Below are 16394 nucleotides of genomic sequence, written 5' to 3' on the forward strand. Positions count from 1 at the left end.
TGCAACTTGAGACCATTACTCCTCGTTCTGTCATCTGCTACCATTGAGAGCAGTCTAGAGCCATCCTCTTTGGAACCCCCTTTCAGGTAGTTGAAAGCAGCTATCAAATCCCCCCTCATTCTTCTCTTCTGCAGGCTAAACAAGCCCAGCTCCCTCAGCCTCTCCTCATAACTCATGTGTTCCAGTCCCCTAATCATTTTTGTTGCCCTTCGCTGGACTCTCTCCAATTTATCCACATCCTTCTTGAAGTGTGGGGCCCAAAACTGGACACAGTACTCCAGATGAGGCCTCACCAATGTTGAATAGAGGGGAACGATCACGTCCCTCCATCTGCTCGCTATGCCCCTACTTATACATCCCAAAATGCCATTGGCCTTCTTGGCAACAAGGGCACACTGCTGACTCATATCCAGCTTCTCGTCCACTGTCACCCCTAGGTCCTTTTCCGCAGAACTGCTGCCTAGCCATTCGGTCCCTAGTCTGTAGCTGTGCATTGGGTTCTTCCGTCCTAAGTGCAGGACCCTGCACTTATCCTTATTGAACCTCATCAGATTTCTTTATTTATAGGAAGTAACACCAGAACCAATCACCCACATCAAATGATCAATCACAGGTATTGAGATCATACCATTCTTTGTGAGCTGCCTGGCCTTTGAGCAGTAAAACCTCACTAATCCCCATCAGGGATTTTAAATCCTTCCTGAACCTCTGCACGTGTTCAGCCACTAGTCCCTGCCACTGCCTCAGTGCCACCCCCCCAGGAATCTCTAAGAAGATCCAGGGGACCTCTGATCTGTCTGTCATACAGAAGGTCAAATGGGGCAAACCCTGTGGACTCTTGGGGCACCTCCTGCTAAGCAAATAGCAGACTAACCTTACATCCCAGTAACTTGTCCCCTTGTTTCATACATTCTCAGCATAGATTTTTAGGGCCCTATTGAATCTTTAAACAAACCATTTGTTTCCAGTACTTCTGCTTGTACTACTTGAATTTTTGTGTTAAATACAGTTATACTTGATTTCACTGTAAACTTATCTAAGTGCTGTATGTTACGTGGAGCCGTGATCTGAGGTGAAACTGTTAAGCTGTGGTTTATTGGTTTTTTGGAAGCAGTGAATCTGTGAATGCTGTGAGTGTCCAGTGGACCAGCAGCTGGACTCTCCAAGGGAATGCGCAGAAGGCTTGTGGGCTGGGGTGTGCCAGTTGCTAACCTGTAGATTGACAGCAGGGCCTGCAAGTCCTAGAGAGCAGTGCTTGTGTAGCCTATGGCCAGTGGAGTTGGGGAGCTGATCCCCAGGAGGCACAGACAAGGCTTTCTCATGCAGAGGCCAGGTAGTTTGAGGTGCCTCACAACCCTCCCGGCAAGCATCAGAGTCACCCAGTATAGATTGTTCTTAATCTAAAGTTATCTTATTTATGCATTTATTTACAATAGATTAATTTCCATAAACCTGGAACAGCCTCGAGGTGGCAATGACTATTGAACAGCTAATGGCTCTGATGTTGTGGGACTCAACTATTCCTAACAGAACAGCACGTGGGTGATCAGGAAATCCATTGGGAGGGTTTTCTGAGTCAGGAAAGAACTATTACCAAACAGCAATCCTTCACCTGGTGACTTCACCCCTGTATCTGAGGCAAATGCAAGCACCAAATAAAATGCCACAAGGCATATTGGTTTCTTTTGCTAAAGGCAAAAATGAAAGCCAGTGGTGGGGGCATTGCAGCCATTATCAGAGTATATTTCAAATAATCTGCAACTAAAATGCTCTTCTTCAATATGAGCAAATCAGGGGTGTGCAGTGGAAGGGTGCTGTGCTGAAGAAGATGGTTGCTAGTGAAATGCAATTACAAACAGTTCAGTTTCTATGGTCACAGAAAATGTGAACATGCCTGTAAGGCTGTCTAGTGAAGCAGCCAAACCTACACAGTTGTGTTCGCTTGCCTGGTAGCATAATAAAACAAGAGTTTAAAACTAGGGAGTATTGTTCCTCAGGCCCGTAGAAAGTTGGCATAACTTAATGCTGAACACTGGTCATTTTGTAGTGCTTTTCCAGTACCACCTATTAGCCTGAGCTGGGGTTGGTGCCGAATACATGGGCAGGTGGAATACAGGTTTTAGTGAGAGGTGAGTGAAACAGTCTATCCTCACAGACCTAACTTTGTTTAAAATTTTAGTTGTACGGAGAAAGGTAATTCTGTTTCACTGAGGCTTTATGAGGAAACTGAGGCAGGTGGGGAGTGTGTTCATTTTCAGCCTCCAGTTAGTCATGCTGGTCAATTAATGCACCCATAATTATCAACCAGAGAAAAGTTTAGTATCTTGCCAAGAAGGGAGGTGTAGCAATATCATACCCAGAAGCCTGCCTTCTGCCTGGTGTCAAGAGGTGTTTTCAGTCAGTGAGGAGAATCAGCAGCAACATCCTAGCTTGAACCTCTCTTGAGCCTGCTCCATTGTTTGTTTTGACTTGAGTTTCTTCCCTTCTTTGTGTCTGAGAGGAGGTTCCACCATAGAAAAGACCCTGTGGCTGTGCACCTGGTTAGTGTTAAAGCACAGAATAAGCAGGTGGTGCTCTATCCTTCCCATCTCAGGTGGGAATGTCTCTTGCCCAGGTGACAGTGCCATGTTTATAGGGGCAGTGGGGAGAAATGTGTAGGAATTTTTCTCCATAAACCAGAGCTAATAGCTGAACCATGAGGACATAGACACATACATAACAGGAACATGAGAACTACTCACAATGTAGTTCAGTATTTTCAGAAATCTAGTTTGCTATCAACAAATAAAGTCATATTTTGTTGGACAAACAAACCCGACAGCTAGGTTCTCCTGAGAAAAGTTGTTAAACAATTCCTTAGACATCCTCTTCTTAAACATGGAAAAGAAAAGTTAGGCATTTATAGATGTCTTTACTGAGAATGATATTTAAGCCCCATACATACCAGTAATACTAAACTCAGTTCTTGCACTGTTGAAAATCTTTTAATTTGCCAGTAATTCTTCTGTAGCAGCAAAAGAAAAAAAAAGTTATATCAGTAAGAAAACTTTAAAAAAGAAAATAAAAAAATCTGATTGCTGATTCAAGCAGATGGTATGATTTTTCTCAAGTTATATGGCAGCCTCTTGTGCTGAGAGTTTGTAGCATAATGCTGCTCTGATTTATGAGCAATACAGCTTTATGAAGTGAAAACAACTTGTGCATCTTAAATTTGGACAGCAGCCAGGAAGCACCATAACTGCTATTTTAGAAAATCCATCTCCTTTCTTAGAAAGCTCTTCTGATTGTAAAGACAGTTATCTTCAACTTGCTGTTCTGTTGAAATTTTGACTGTCAGATGATTAAACTCCACCAGCACAAGAGGTTATAACAAGACATAATGGGATGAAATTAAGAAAAAAATATTCAAGCTGTCAGGAAATTTTTCCAGGAAGCAAAATGGATTAGTGTGTGTTGTGTAGTTTCCTAAGCAAATGATGGACATTTCTTTTTTGGGACATCCAAACTAGAGTGGACAAACCGCTGAGCTTTATATTGTATGTAATGATCCTACAGCGGCAGCAGATGGCTAGATTCCTAAAGAGATGGAAGAGACCTACTTTTTATAGTTGCCACAAAACTATGGTTAAGAGTCAATGAACACCTCCAACACAAACCCTTATTTTCCAGGGATTATTAAAATTCTTACTGTGCTGAAACTTGCCAGGCAGACTCTATTCCAGGAAGAAATTATTGTTGCAAATGTTAAAAACAATACCATATTTTTCCACCAAATTAAGTTTTGCTATGATTCAGTGTACTAATCCCTTATGTTGCCATGCTGAGACTCTAAAATACCTGTTTCATTTAAAATATACATTACTGCCCATTTTTCACTTTTTAGCTAAAATCTCCAAGTATTTTAGCATATGCACTTAGCATGAACACCCATCACCTTCCTGGGTTCAGAATGGATTGTCATAGAATATCCAATCACGTAACTTTCAGCTCCTGTAGAAGTGTGATGCAAATCCACAGACATTGAGACTTAAGGATGGTCTGGTATTCTTATCTTTGCAGTACACATGCTTGGCATGGTAATACTATTATTTATGTAATGCCAATACTGTGGTTAGGTACTTTAGAGAGAGAGAGGAAGACAGGATCCTTATCCTAAAGAGCTTACCATGTCCATGTACAAATAGAACCATAGGGTGGAGAAGCTGGGTGTTTGAACAGTTTAGCATATCACCTTAGTTCCACAATTTTTGTTTGGGTTGTCTGTATCATTTTCCTCTGTTGGGAAGACTAACGTTTATTTGCCTCTACCATAAAATGTATTGGGGGGTTGGGGAAGAGACTGCTGAGAAAACGTGGACTGGGCTTTCCAAGTGTAAGGGGCTGTGTAATTCTGTTTCCCTACAATAACATGGGCAAATAACATGTTGCATCTGATGAAGTGAGCTGGAGCTCACGAAAGCTTATGCTCAAATAAATTGGTTAGTCTCTAAGGTGCCACAAGTACTCCTTTTCTTTATGGGCAAAGTGTGAGTCTTGGTTTTGTGGATTAAAAATCAGACTTCACTGTTACCTAAGCAAGAGGCCAGGTCATTAGTGAAGTTATGGGGGGGAGAGTTTCAGTTGAAGGAAGTGAAATTGCCCCTTTATGTGGATTTTTAAAGTGTATGGCACTTAGCCCAATACAACAGCAAAGCCCATTGATCATCCCCTTTGGAGTTCTGATCTCCACTTTTTTCTTTTTGGTTTCTTGTTGACTCACTCAAACCGACTGTTAGCTGTCAGAATTCAGTTATTTCATGCTTCCAAGCAGTAATTTAAACATATGAGAGAAACTGAATCAAAGGGTTCTCCAGATATTTCCCCCTTAGCCATTAAACCTACTGGCAGTAACACTCAGCAAAACACTATGCAGAAAGAAAAACCTCTTGCTGTTTTCACAAACCAAAATTAAAAATCTTCTGTTTAGAAAATTGACCAGGGCTTATCCTTTATTTTTACAGTCCACAAAATTGTCTGTTGTGAAAGGCGGCCAGTTACTTTAATCCTGAACTGACAACTGTTTTTTCTATCCTCTCTTTTTTTTCCAGGCGGAGATCTGTTAGTTTTGTGGCATACTGCTGCTCCACCCAGTGTCTGCAGACTTTTGACCTACTGAGTTGATAAACACTTAAAGCTACTCAGGAGTGTTACCAGCTTAAAGCTACATTAGACTGAGTATCTCGTTGGTACTGGAATACTGTATGTTTGTGTACATGTGTGCATACTCCAAAATAGCAGAAATGCTCAGCCAGAAACGCTAAGGGGCACGTAAATCCTGCCCTGTCATTTTGAGTGAGCTGCGAAAACTTTTTGGAAATGTAATGATCAAGCTTTTACAAGTATTAACACTTTTGCTCTCTTCTAAGACAACATATAAATCAAACTAATTCAAGGGGCTCAGTCTCAAGTATTTTTTGTTCATGTTTTTCACATGTGGAGCTACTTAGGTTGATACTTTGTGTCATTTAAAGGTGTTTTAGTTCTTGACCAGTGTTAGGTTTTTTAAATTGTGTCCATCTATCTCCAGTATGGCAGCCCAGTTTTCTCTTGTTACTTGTAATTTTCTCCCACTACCAGCAGGATTCGGGGTATACAGGCACGCAAGGACGGCAGCCATTTAAGGATCCCAGTTACATTTGTGTGCCATTTTCTCTTCCCTGCCCCCACTCCCCTCAATAGTTTCCCCATCAAAGAGCTCTTATGGCAGTAGATTGAGCCTTTGCATCTGACTGAGTTGTTCAAATCCACCTACTAGAAGCAGTACCTTCCTTCCAGACATCACTGCAGGACACAGCCTCTGCTGGAGGATTGGGGGTTAATAGGGAGAACTCGGCCTGCTTTTGATGTGAAGGCCTGCATGGAGCTGCTCCCACAGGTCCTAGGAGATCAGTATCTTTGTTTGTAACACTGATTTATTTTTGAAATAGCTCTCATCTTGCATGAAAAAATCTGCGGGATACATACATATTTATCCATATTTATTTTCTGTCTGCTGACAAAAATCCTGGAGTAGTCTGAGAGGTGAACAATGAGTCCTGTAATGTTGCTGAGAGCTGGCCCCTGTATCTCTGAGTTCAAGGTTTGACTGATTTCCAAACCAGCTTGTCAAGCATCTTAACATCAGAGGAGTATTAGAAAAACATACACGCATACGCAAATATATTTACAAAAGGTCTGTAACATGCTTTTTAGCATGTTTGTGGCAAGTGTAACTCAAAACCCTAATTATTACTATCTTGGTGGGGGGTCATTTGTTGTTGGAATATTTTCTTTACAACTACAGTACAAAGGGCAGAAGTAGGCCCAAAATGTCTGTGATTTATATTTTTAATTTTAAACTAAAACAGTACAAAAGGTGGTCATTTGGGTCTGTTCTGCAATATATTTTTATTAATACATTCTGTTCATGATTAGTTTAGTTTTTAACTATAACTTACTTGGGGACTTAACACAATGTTCTTCGTTATAAGTAGTTACATGCTGAAATAGATCTGAATGGAACAATTTGATGATATAAAAATGGCAAGATAAAGAGACTGACTTACTTGGTAACGTATTAATATACGCAGTGGTGAGGAAAATATATACCTGGAAAGAGTGGCGTTTTAAAATGCTGCACTGTTGCCAAAACAAGCATCTGTTTCTGCTGTGGGTTTACTGTGTACTGTTCAAATGAATGGAGCGTCCTAAGTATTTCAAACATCACTAGAAGGGCAATTTTTGAGGGCAGGATTCGTAGGTAGGTTGTACCCATTACTTATAACAAGGTGCATGGGTTCTCTTGGGCTGGTTTTATGGAGTTGAAGTAGCTGCCACAAATTGGAAGATTTATGCTTTAAGGAATGCAAATATCACCCGCAGTCCCTGAAAAATGGAACTTTCTATAATAAAGCCCTTTTGACAGATCCATGTTCCAGTGGGAAATGAGCCCATGTCCAAACATCCTCTATGCTGTTGGATTTCGTCTCCTCTGTCCTTTCATTAGTTTGTCTTGTAAATCCCAATTCTAGGATTTCAAACATATTGTCTCAGTCATTGGGGATCAGTACAAAGACAGCCAAGTGGGTGTTGAGCTTGTTTTCCATTCTGTAGGACAATACAAGTTTGAGTTGTAAGTTGCCAAGTTCAGAGTATCCTTAAGTCAGAAAATCATAGTGTGAAAATTCAGAAGAGTAGCACAGATTTCTGTGTTTAATGGCTGGCACTGTATATATGTTGACATATTGCACTATTTAATTTGCCACACAATGGTGTGTCAGGTATTATATAGCTTTAAAATAGATCTAAAATGTATCAACACAGGCATAAAAAAAATTCCTTTGTGTAAGGGAATGCATGCGACATGCTCATTCGAAATTCAGAACAACTGATTCCCAGGCACTTGCTTTCCCTAAAGTACTAGTGGACTGAAAGACAACACTGACAAATGTTTTGACGGTACAACCACTGTGGAATTGGAAATTATTATTACTGGTTCCATGCTTTAATAGATCAGGAAAAGAAATGATTGATTTTCATTTCTTACATTTTCATTTATACTGCAGATTTTATATTGAGTTGACTGGTTGATTTTTGTTTTCTCAATGTTAAAAGCACGTAGACTTGGAAGTACTTTTTTATTTTAAGCAAAAATCAACTATAGGAAAGGTTAGCTAAAAGATAGCATTGTTCTGGTTTAGTGTGGATCACATGATAGAGCTTATTATTGTTTCCATAACTTACTGAAAGGTGTGAATTACAAAGTGTTTTATTCAGTTCATCAGTCTCTTTATTGTTAGCAAGTGCAGTCCAGCATAATACAAGCATACTCCATAAGAAGCTGAAGCTTCACCTAACATTTTATAAAGTGATACTACAAGGATTCCAGTCTTCAGTGAATAAAATGTATTTATTTTGTGTAGCCAAAATGTGACAGTATAAGTTTTTTTCCTTTTATTAGTAATACTGGAAGAAAGTCACAATTATGGACTGGAAAAATAGCTTACGTTCATGTTTATCTGATCACTACTGATATAGCCTCTTTTTACATTTAGCTACATTTGGGTAGTGAGTCCATAGTTTAAAATAATTTAACATCCGTGCTTTGTCCAATTTTTTTCTGAGTTTGGTGTCTGTCTTCAGTGTTGTTTCAAACTGGCCAATGTGAAGAACAAACGATGCAAACTCAGAGGGCACAGTTATATTGCTGGTTGGATAATGGGCCACCAATTTTACAATAGAAATTCCCACTTCTGTGGGATCTCTCTCAAATGCCATGGGTTTTCTAGCTCAGCTTCAATTGCATGGTGTTCCCAGTCTAGATTGGGTTGTGCGGAGGTTACCCACCCCTTGATCTTTACACAACCTGGCTCTGTCAGTAGTTGTCCCCAATATAATTCCTTTATTATTGTTTCTAAGGATGTGTGAATGGTGTCTTAAAATAAAAATAAGACCTCATCTCGTCATTCAAGGAACAAAATCATTTTTGCTTCGTTGTATTTTGTAGTATTTTCCCTTTTCTGTGGGTTTTTTGTCTGTCAGGATGACTAGTCAAATATGTGAATACATTCAAAAAAGCGTGGAAGAATATTTGTTCAGCTAATACTACTTTAAAAGTGGTCATTTCTGATGTGAAATGTAGAATACATGAAGTTAACATGGGGAGTATCAGAATATAAACAAAGATCACACCTAGCTTAGCTCACATGAAGTGCCACGGTTAACCTTGCAAGCCTGCAGATGCTGGCTGCTGGTCTTTTCGTAAAGCCAGTTCTTTGTCCAATCACTGAGCTAGTGGGGGATCCATTGCTTTTAATAAAGCATTCCAGTTACTTCTTTGCAGTACAGTATGCCTTCACCATTTGGGCAGTTTTGTACTGGATGATGTGTGTGCTTGCAACCCTTTACGCTGGGCCCTGCATTCCTGATCATCTCTGCCATAGATGATCAGAATGTAAATAAATCTCCTTTATGGAGGAAAAAGGAATAAATACGAATATCAAGCAAGTATTGAATACGACTTACTATGAGTCTGATACTGATCTCATTGAATTTAATGGCAAAATTTCCACTAACTTCAGTGTGAGGAATATCAGGCCTTAACAGAGAAGACCTGTTCTTTTGTACCAAGCTGGCTTCAGATCTTGCATATCTAATGCTGCTGAATCTCGTTGTCTAGTATTACAGAGGGGTAGAGGAAAACTTGTGATTTTTTTTCCCCACTGTAGTAGCAGTATGTTCAGATTTTACTGGCACTTCAGTATCGGTTGGTTTGATAGTTGTATGTAGTTGTATAGGAAACAAAATGACATGATAAATAATTGCAGCAAAAGACTTGATCTAGATCCCGTTGAAGTGAATAGGAACCTTTCCCCTGATGTCAGTGGGAGCTATATCAAGCTTAATTGACTAGAGAGAGAAGACTGTTTTACTCATCATTATATTGCTTGTGAGAGTTAGGGCTTATATCTTCCTCTTTCCTCATCTTAATACTGATAAAGGATATCCCTACTCAAGGCATTGCAAAATATAAGGTTATAATTGATTTGTTTGAAACTGCTGAGTAACTTGAACCCAGGACGTTTACTACTTTGTATTACAAACCCGTGAGTTCAAAGGTTTTTTGGAAGGAAATGGCAAGGTTCCTGTGAAGCTTCCATTTTTTTCCACTGCACTTGTACTCATCTTCTGTTGAGTCTCAAACTACTACTCAAGTTTGGACAACAGCTGAGCTTGTTCCATGTACGTTTTTAAAGTATAATGTATAGCTTCTGCACTGTCTTAACCAAATGTCAACTTGTGGGAAAATGAGTTTTGCTAGATGTTTAAAGTCAGTGGTGCAATTTATTGTACATGTTGGTCAATAAATTATATTTTTGATAGTATTACAGTTTACTAAAACTGACTAAACTGCTGTTGCTGTAACTGTTGTATTAGAACGGAGTGTGAAAATAATTATACTCTAGTTCGTTTGCATAGTGATCAGCTAAAAAGTTTCCAACCCCCAGGCTTATGGGGAAAAAAAACTTGAAAAATATTTTTAATAAGTCAGAAACACCTTTTCAGTTAATCTGTTGACTCAGCAGATAACATGGTTTCTGTCATATAATCACATCTTCAGTTCCAGTGCCAAAATTAAGTCCATGCAATAAGATGCTAATTTGAAATGTTTTACAAGTTAGCTGAAGAAAAGTAACTTTTCATAGGTCTTCATTATGGGTCATCACAGCCTGGCCATGGATATATTTCTTCTGGATCATATTGCTTTCCAAACAACGTGCAGCAGCTTTCCTTGCCACTGAATAAGAATGAGGGTGCTGAAGAACAAGCGGATGTTAAGCATCTATAATTCCAGTTACTTGACTCTTTGCTGTCCAGAGTTTTGTTTCTATATGTGAAGCTGCCTCCAAATCTTTCATGAAGTTATTAAAGTTGAATATTGACTGAGTTATTGCACTATGTATCATGTCAATAGTAGCACATTTGTTGTGAAAATGAAACATACATAGTGGAGGTGACTACTTACTCTTAAATTATTTTTAACCAATGTCTTAGAGGGACTACGGTGTGATCCACTCAAATTATATTAATGTTTACTGGGTAATAAGTTTGATTTAGAGATTTAGAAGGATAACTATCTGTTTCTCACTGCAGCCCTGCAGTGTAGGTACATTTATGGCGTAGTGTGCCCAAAGCCTGATGGTCTCTGAGTCCCTTAACAAATCAACAAAAACCCTTAAAACCATAATTTGCCAAGGGACGTGTCCCAGATAAATTGGAACGGAACAAAATGAAAGAACCAAATATCCCTGATCCTTGCAATGAAAAACACTTGGCATAAATAGAAATTTTAAGTTGAAACAACATGTATATTGTGGCTGAACGAGCTAGCCTGTGCTGTGCGGAGAGTCTCAGGCCCTCACCTGGAGAGGCACTGGCTATAGAATGACTGTTGTGTTTGTCAGTAGTTAGGGGGACCCTGTGTAGTGATTCTGGGAGTGAGAGTGTCATGGACAACCACAGTGTTTATCCCCCAGCCTCAGTGAATCCCTTTTGTATTGTATGGAGTTCTGTCTCTTCCCTCTGCATGAGACCTGTTCATCTTCTCATGATGCTTCCTGGGAATGGTCAACTGTGTCAGTTCTGTCACTCTCAACTGCCACGACAAGGGAGACCGCAGCAAGCCACCCACCGAGTCGGACAGGTGCTGTTACTTAAAGCATTGAATATCTAAAAGTGAAGCCTTGAAACAGGCTCATCGGGCAGCTGCTGCTTGGTGCAGACATCTCCCACCTAGCCACAGACCTGAGCTTTTGGAAGACATTGCGTGAGTCACCAACTAAAAGGAATTCCGTGGTCTCCGTACACCAGCAAAGTGATTGACTTCCCAGGGGTGCCTCCTAGGTAGCTGTAGGGGACTGGCACCATCTCAAGCACTCTGACGCTATTTTGCACGGTAATGAGGAATGTCAATATTGACAGACTCTTGCTGCAATCATGGCTGGCTGCCTATCCATCTGACTTGTGAATGGCTGCTGCTAAGGGCCTCCCATACAGAGCATGTGGAGAGGGTTGTGGGCAGATCAAAAGGTGAAACATCTTGGACAGAAGATAGAAAAAATATTCTAGCAAATGTCATATTCGAACTTTCAGCAAAATGACCCTTTTGATGCATTCCCCCAATGTGATTTAATATGTCAGTTTGAGCAAAAGGCAGAACGTTCCGTAAGAGTGATGCTTGAACTAATGAAGGGGGAGCTTGACTCACAGACATATTTAAGTGCATATCTTAAATGCAATACTATATGGTTAACAGGGACACACACACACTCCATATTTGTAAGATGCAGCTATCTAAGAAAGTGTCATTTTTTAAAAAGTACATTGTCTAAAAATAGCTTCCTCAAACCACAACAGAAACTCAAGCCACCCTTGATTTTCAGATGCACGGAGCATTCACAAAAATCTGTAGAAGTCAATGGAAGTTACAGGTGATCAGCACCTTTTGAAAAACCAAGGAATGGCTGAATAGATAATGTGACAGATGTGAGACCAGAAGCGCGGAAATGTCAAAAGGCTATTCTACTGCGATGTGCTGGATGCTACAGGCACAGAGATTATTCATAAATTTCTATCTATCAGTGTTATGTGTATCTTTGTGAGGTAGGGATGGTATTTGGGGGAGGGGAGGAGTGTTATCTTCTCCAGCCACTAAAATCAATAGGGGCATAATTACTGCAAATCCTGGGATAGATAAATAGAGAGAAGTACCACCCGTGGGGGAGAAGCAGGGTAGACTGGGTCACACAAGGTTGAAGTGGCGCAGAAGATGAAGGATGGGGGTTTGGTATACAGGGTCAGCCTGAACTGACTTAGCATCCCTCATTTTGATCTGAAAACTGATGAGATTAAGCAGGAGGGCAAAACCCTGCTGGAAGGGTGTGAAGGACTGGTTCTGTCAGGGTCTCCACCTGGAAGATGGAAGACACTTGGTAAGCATGGCAAACGTGAAGGCTGTTTTATGCTATATTTCCTGTGTAATGCTTTTGTTCTAAAATAAATGTACTGTGCTTTGTGAAAGATGGTTTGTTGCTGGTAAATGCTGGTGCAGCCCCTGGGAGAGAGCCGAACGGCTGGTGCTGGACTATGGTCAGACCTGGTGGGACAGTTACAGTGAATTGCAGGGAGATTGCAGGTCTAAATCCCCAATCTGGAAGGAGAGGGATGTAGAGAGGTAATGATGGGAGGCCAGAGTCCTAAAAGGATGCTCTTGGACAAACCACAGAGGGGGCAGAGGTGCAAATAACCTGGATGCTGTCACAGATAGATTGTGCAAAGTGCAAGTAATGTCAGCCAATTAGGGCCTTGTTGGACCAAGTAGGGACATGAATTCCATAGCTGAACCCTGCCACGTGATTGTCTTGTGAGCCCAAAGGCCAGGCCCAGCTGTTCACAATTAAGCCTCATAACCCATTGATAGTATCCATTTTACAGGTGGGATGAAGTGGAAGTTAGGCACCGGGGTGATTTGAAAATCCTACTAGGCACCTATATGCAGAGATAGGTGCCTAAAGACCTTTTAAAAGCCAGTCCTAAGTGCCTGGGTCAAGGTTACTCAGCAGGTCAATGGCAGATCTGGGAATAAAATCCGGCTGGTCCCATGATCTATTAAGAAACAGTCTTTTTTGCCTTTGAAGGTTCAGTTTGAGTGAGTGTTTGAGCTGGTTCTTATTTCAGATAAACTGGTCTGCCTGCTGCATACTTGACAATTTCATGTCATTCTTTTATAGTGTTCCTCTTCACCGCCACACAGATATAGTCACGTGTTGCAGTACTGCTTTTGTAGTGCCTGGTTCTGTGGAGATCCCTTCAATGTCATGTTTTGTCCCTCATTTCCATTCGCCTCAATATTCTGGCTCTGTTTACAGAGAAGTACTATTTCCTTTTAGCTTAAAAAAAGAAAACAAAGCCACAAACACCATACACTGGATTATGGGCAGAGTATTGAAAATGTTTCACTGCCATTTCAGTGGACTTTGTCAGGTTACATACATCAATATTTTTTCAAGTTATATGACTGCTCTCTTGAAAAAATATAGACCACTTTCTTGCAATGCAAAATCCAATATTTTGCTAACTTTTTCTGGCTAGATTTATGGAAGTACTGTAAGTTCACCTATTTCCTTACAGAATCTGTAAATGGAACCAGATTGAAGTTCATCATCTAAAAACAAATGTGCATAATTAAATCCCACTGTGGCAAATCCCATAACTTGCCCCCTGGTGACTAGATATGGAGTTGCAACAACTGTGCTTCAGTTTTCCCTGTACCATCTTTGGCCTGTTTCCACTGTTGATGTGATCTGGCCCTGTGGCCAAGCCAGGTGCGAATCTAACTCTTCACAGGGCCTCCAAGTCCTTTCAAGTCCAACCGGACACAGCAAAACAACTGAATCTTCAGCCCAGCTGGGCTTAGCTGGTCACTGCCTTCTTTGCAGGCAGTTCACCCCAGCTTCAAACCATCCGAACACCAATCCAAGTTCCACTTCCCACTTCCGAGGGGCTGTCACACTCTCCATATACCAGGATTTCAAATGGGCTGCAGACACTGGTCGCCCCTTGTCTCCAGTCATGTTTCCAGCTCTGCATTCTATCTCACAGGCTTTCCTCAGTCCAAAAAAGAAAACTCCCATTTGTCTCTCACCTGCCTCTGCTCTATGGCCCTTCCTCTGGCAGCTCTTTGCTTCTTCCTTCATGAAGGACCCAGCCCTTTCCTAGCTGGGCTGACCACCATTTATGACTAACACCCCTCCAGGTGCAGCCCAGAAGGTGCAGTGGCTTCAGGTCACTTTAAGGCATTTGTCCTCTCTGAGGAGGTATATACCCCATCACACCCACGCAGGTTTTTTTTTGCATACATGCCCAATATCTCTTGGTTAGTGTAGGGTAAACTCCCTTCCCAATAAGATGGGCACAGTATTTCCTGTTTTTAGGTTAGCCTGACGGTGATAAAAGATGCATCTTGTCAAACTCAACACTTTCATTCTCAGGTACCTCTATGAGCTGTCCAAGAAGGAGCTTTTTTTTTCATTGCTCTATATGAGCCATCCTCATGCTATCTGTTAGCTGTTTGGCATTAAGAATCCCAGCAAACTGCCCTTTCCATAACACCCAGGAAGTATCAGAACACAAAATGCAAGGGACTTGTTCATGCTATTCACTTTGCACGTGCTCTCTCTAGTTATGAGAACTTCTGTGTGTTCAGTCATTTGAAGTAGGGGCCAGGTTCAAACAAATCTCAAAGTTTGGAGAAGTTTGGCCCCAGATCCTGACTTTCTGACTTTAACAGGCCTTTGTATCTGAGCAGCTGTTTTTAAGATAAAAGAAAAGGAGGACTTATGGCACCTTAGAGACTAACACATTTAATAATAAATAATACATTTGTTAGTCTCTAAGGTGCCACCAGTCCTCCTTTTCTTTTTGCGGATACAGACTAACATGGCTGCTACTCTGAAACCTGTTTTTAAGATAAACAGCAGTGCACCACTTAAATAGTTGCTAAGAGGCACTCCTGCATTAGAGAGGCAACTGCTCGGGAGTAGATTCAGTGCAATATATTGCAGTGACTCTGAGCACTGTGTTACATTATAGGACTTGTGAGAAATCTGGTTAGAGGCACAATCAAACTTCCCTCCAAACTTATTCACAGTAGGGGACAGGTATGTACTGGTGCCAGTCACATAAGTGCCAGGAATCAGAAACCCCACCTCCCCAAAGACAGTGCAGATACTTTAGGAAATGAGGTTGCTCCTGCATGAGCTGGCAGTCGTCTTCCAAGTCCATGATGAACCAACGGCCCTTCCTCTACTGCAATGTTGGTGGCTCTTAAACAGCTGCTGTGCTCCAGGTTGCTGCTTTTCTTGGCAGAGATGGGTCCAAGGTGCAAAGATCAGATCAGAAGTATTGGTTCTCTAATTCTTTCTAGCTATTACCATGAGATGCTATTTGAACAAGCAGTGGGTGTCATTTACCACTTATTAACCTATGCACATCTTACTGTGCTACAGAATCTATATCTCCTTGTACTGAGAGAAGCAACAGCAGGGAGAATGCAAATGAAACACTGTCACAGGCAATGTTAATTCAGACAGCAGCACTGGGACACTGTAGCTTTGGGCTACTTTTACCTTTCATCTTGATTATTTAAAGTAAGTGTCTCAATCCGAGCATCCTGCCTAGAGCTTCCATGAAAATGGAACCTTCATTCAGGGAAATTCCAGTATTTGGATGTTTGTATCTAGTCAAACAGTTGAAATGCTGAACTTTTTCACAGAGCGAAAAGTTCTGGAAAACGTCGACATGGGAACGTGGCAGTGAAAACCCCCCGTCATTTCTAATTGAAATGTCACTTCAAACTGAGCGGTTTCATTTTGAGCTGTCTGTCATGGAGCAGCCTGCTGCAGTCCATAGAGGCATTGGGCTTCCTTCACACCAGTCTCCTTCTCTGCTGGCCTGCCCCCGTGTGACAGTATCAGGTGAAGCGCTGTAGTCTCCTGCAGGAAGGCTAGCTTCTGCTGCCTGTGGGATTTCACATTCAGGTCTGCTTGTTGATGGAGGAAGGAAATGCACTCAACCAGCACAGCATATGTGCCGTGTATGGTGTAAGCACATAGGAGAGCTTCCTGGAGATGTATTACTAAGCTCTTTATAGCTTAATGCCATCTTGAAATGTAAGGAAAGGCATAAGCAGCTTAATGAGTTAAAATGATCGAGGACTGTGTCCTTCAGACAGTTTAAGGCCACAGTAAAGACCCAAATAGGCCACCTGATTTGTATTCTGCCACCCCACTCCTACTCTCTCCCCATTTTTCTCTTCG

At 41.2% G+C, this 16394-nt stretch overlaps 1 protein-coding gene across 2 annotated transcripts in view; it reads left to right on the top strand.

Moving 5' to 3' along the window:
• The window catches only part of LRRC28 (leucine rich repeat containing 28), an 89042-nt gene extending 76231 nt beyond the window's left edge, over window positions 1–12811 (top strand). For both annotated transcript variants that reach the window (XM_073304279.1, XM_073304280.1), the window contains exon 10: window positions 5088–12811. In XM_073304279.1, the coding sequence (XP_073160380.1) occupies window positions 5088–5160 (73 nt within the window). In that variant the 3' untranslated portion in view covers window positions 5161–12811. The remainder of the gene's footprint in view (window positions 1–5087) is intronic.
• The last annotated feature ends 3583 nt before the right edge of the window (window positions 12812–16394 follow it).

The sequence above is a fragment of the Lepidochelys kempii genome, chromosome 10 (assembly GCF_965140265.1).
Source record: "Lepidochelys kempii isolate rLepKem1 chromosome 10, rLepKem1.hap2, whole genome shotgun sequence".
Lineage (NCBI taxonomy): Eukaryota > Metazoa > Chordata > Testudines > Cheloniidae > Lepidochelys > Lepidochelys kempii.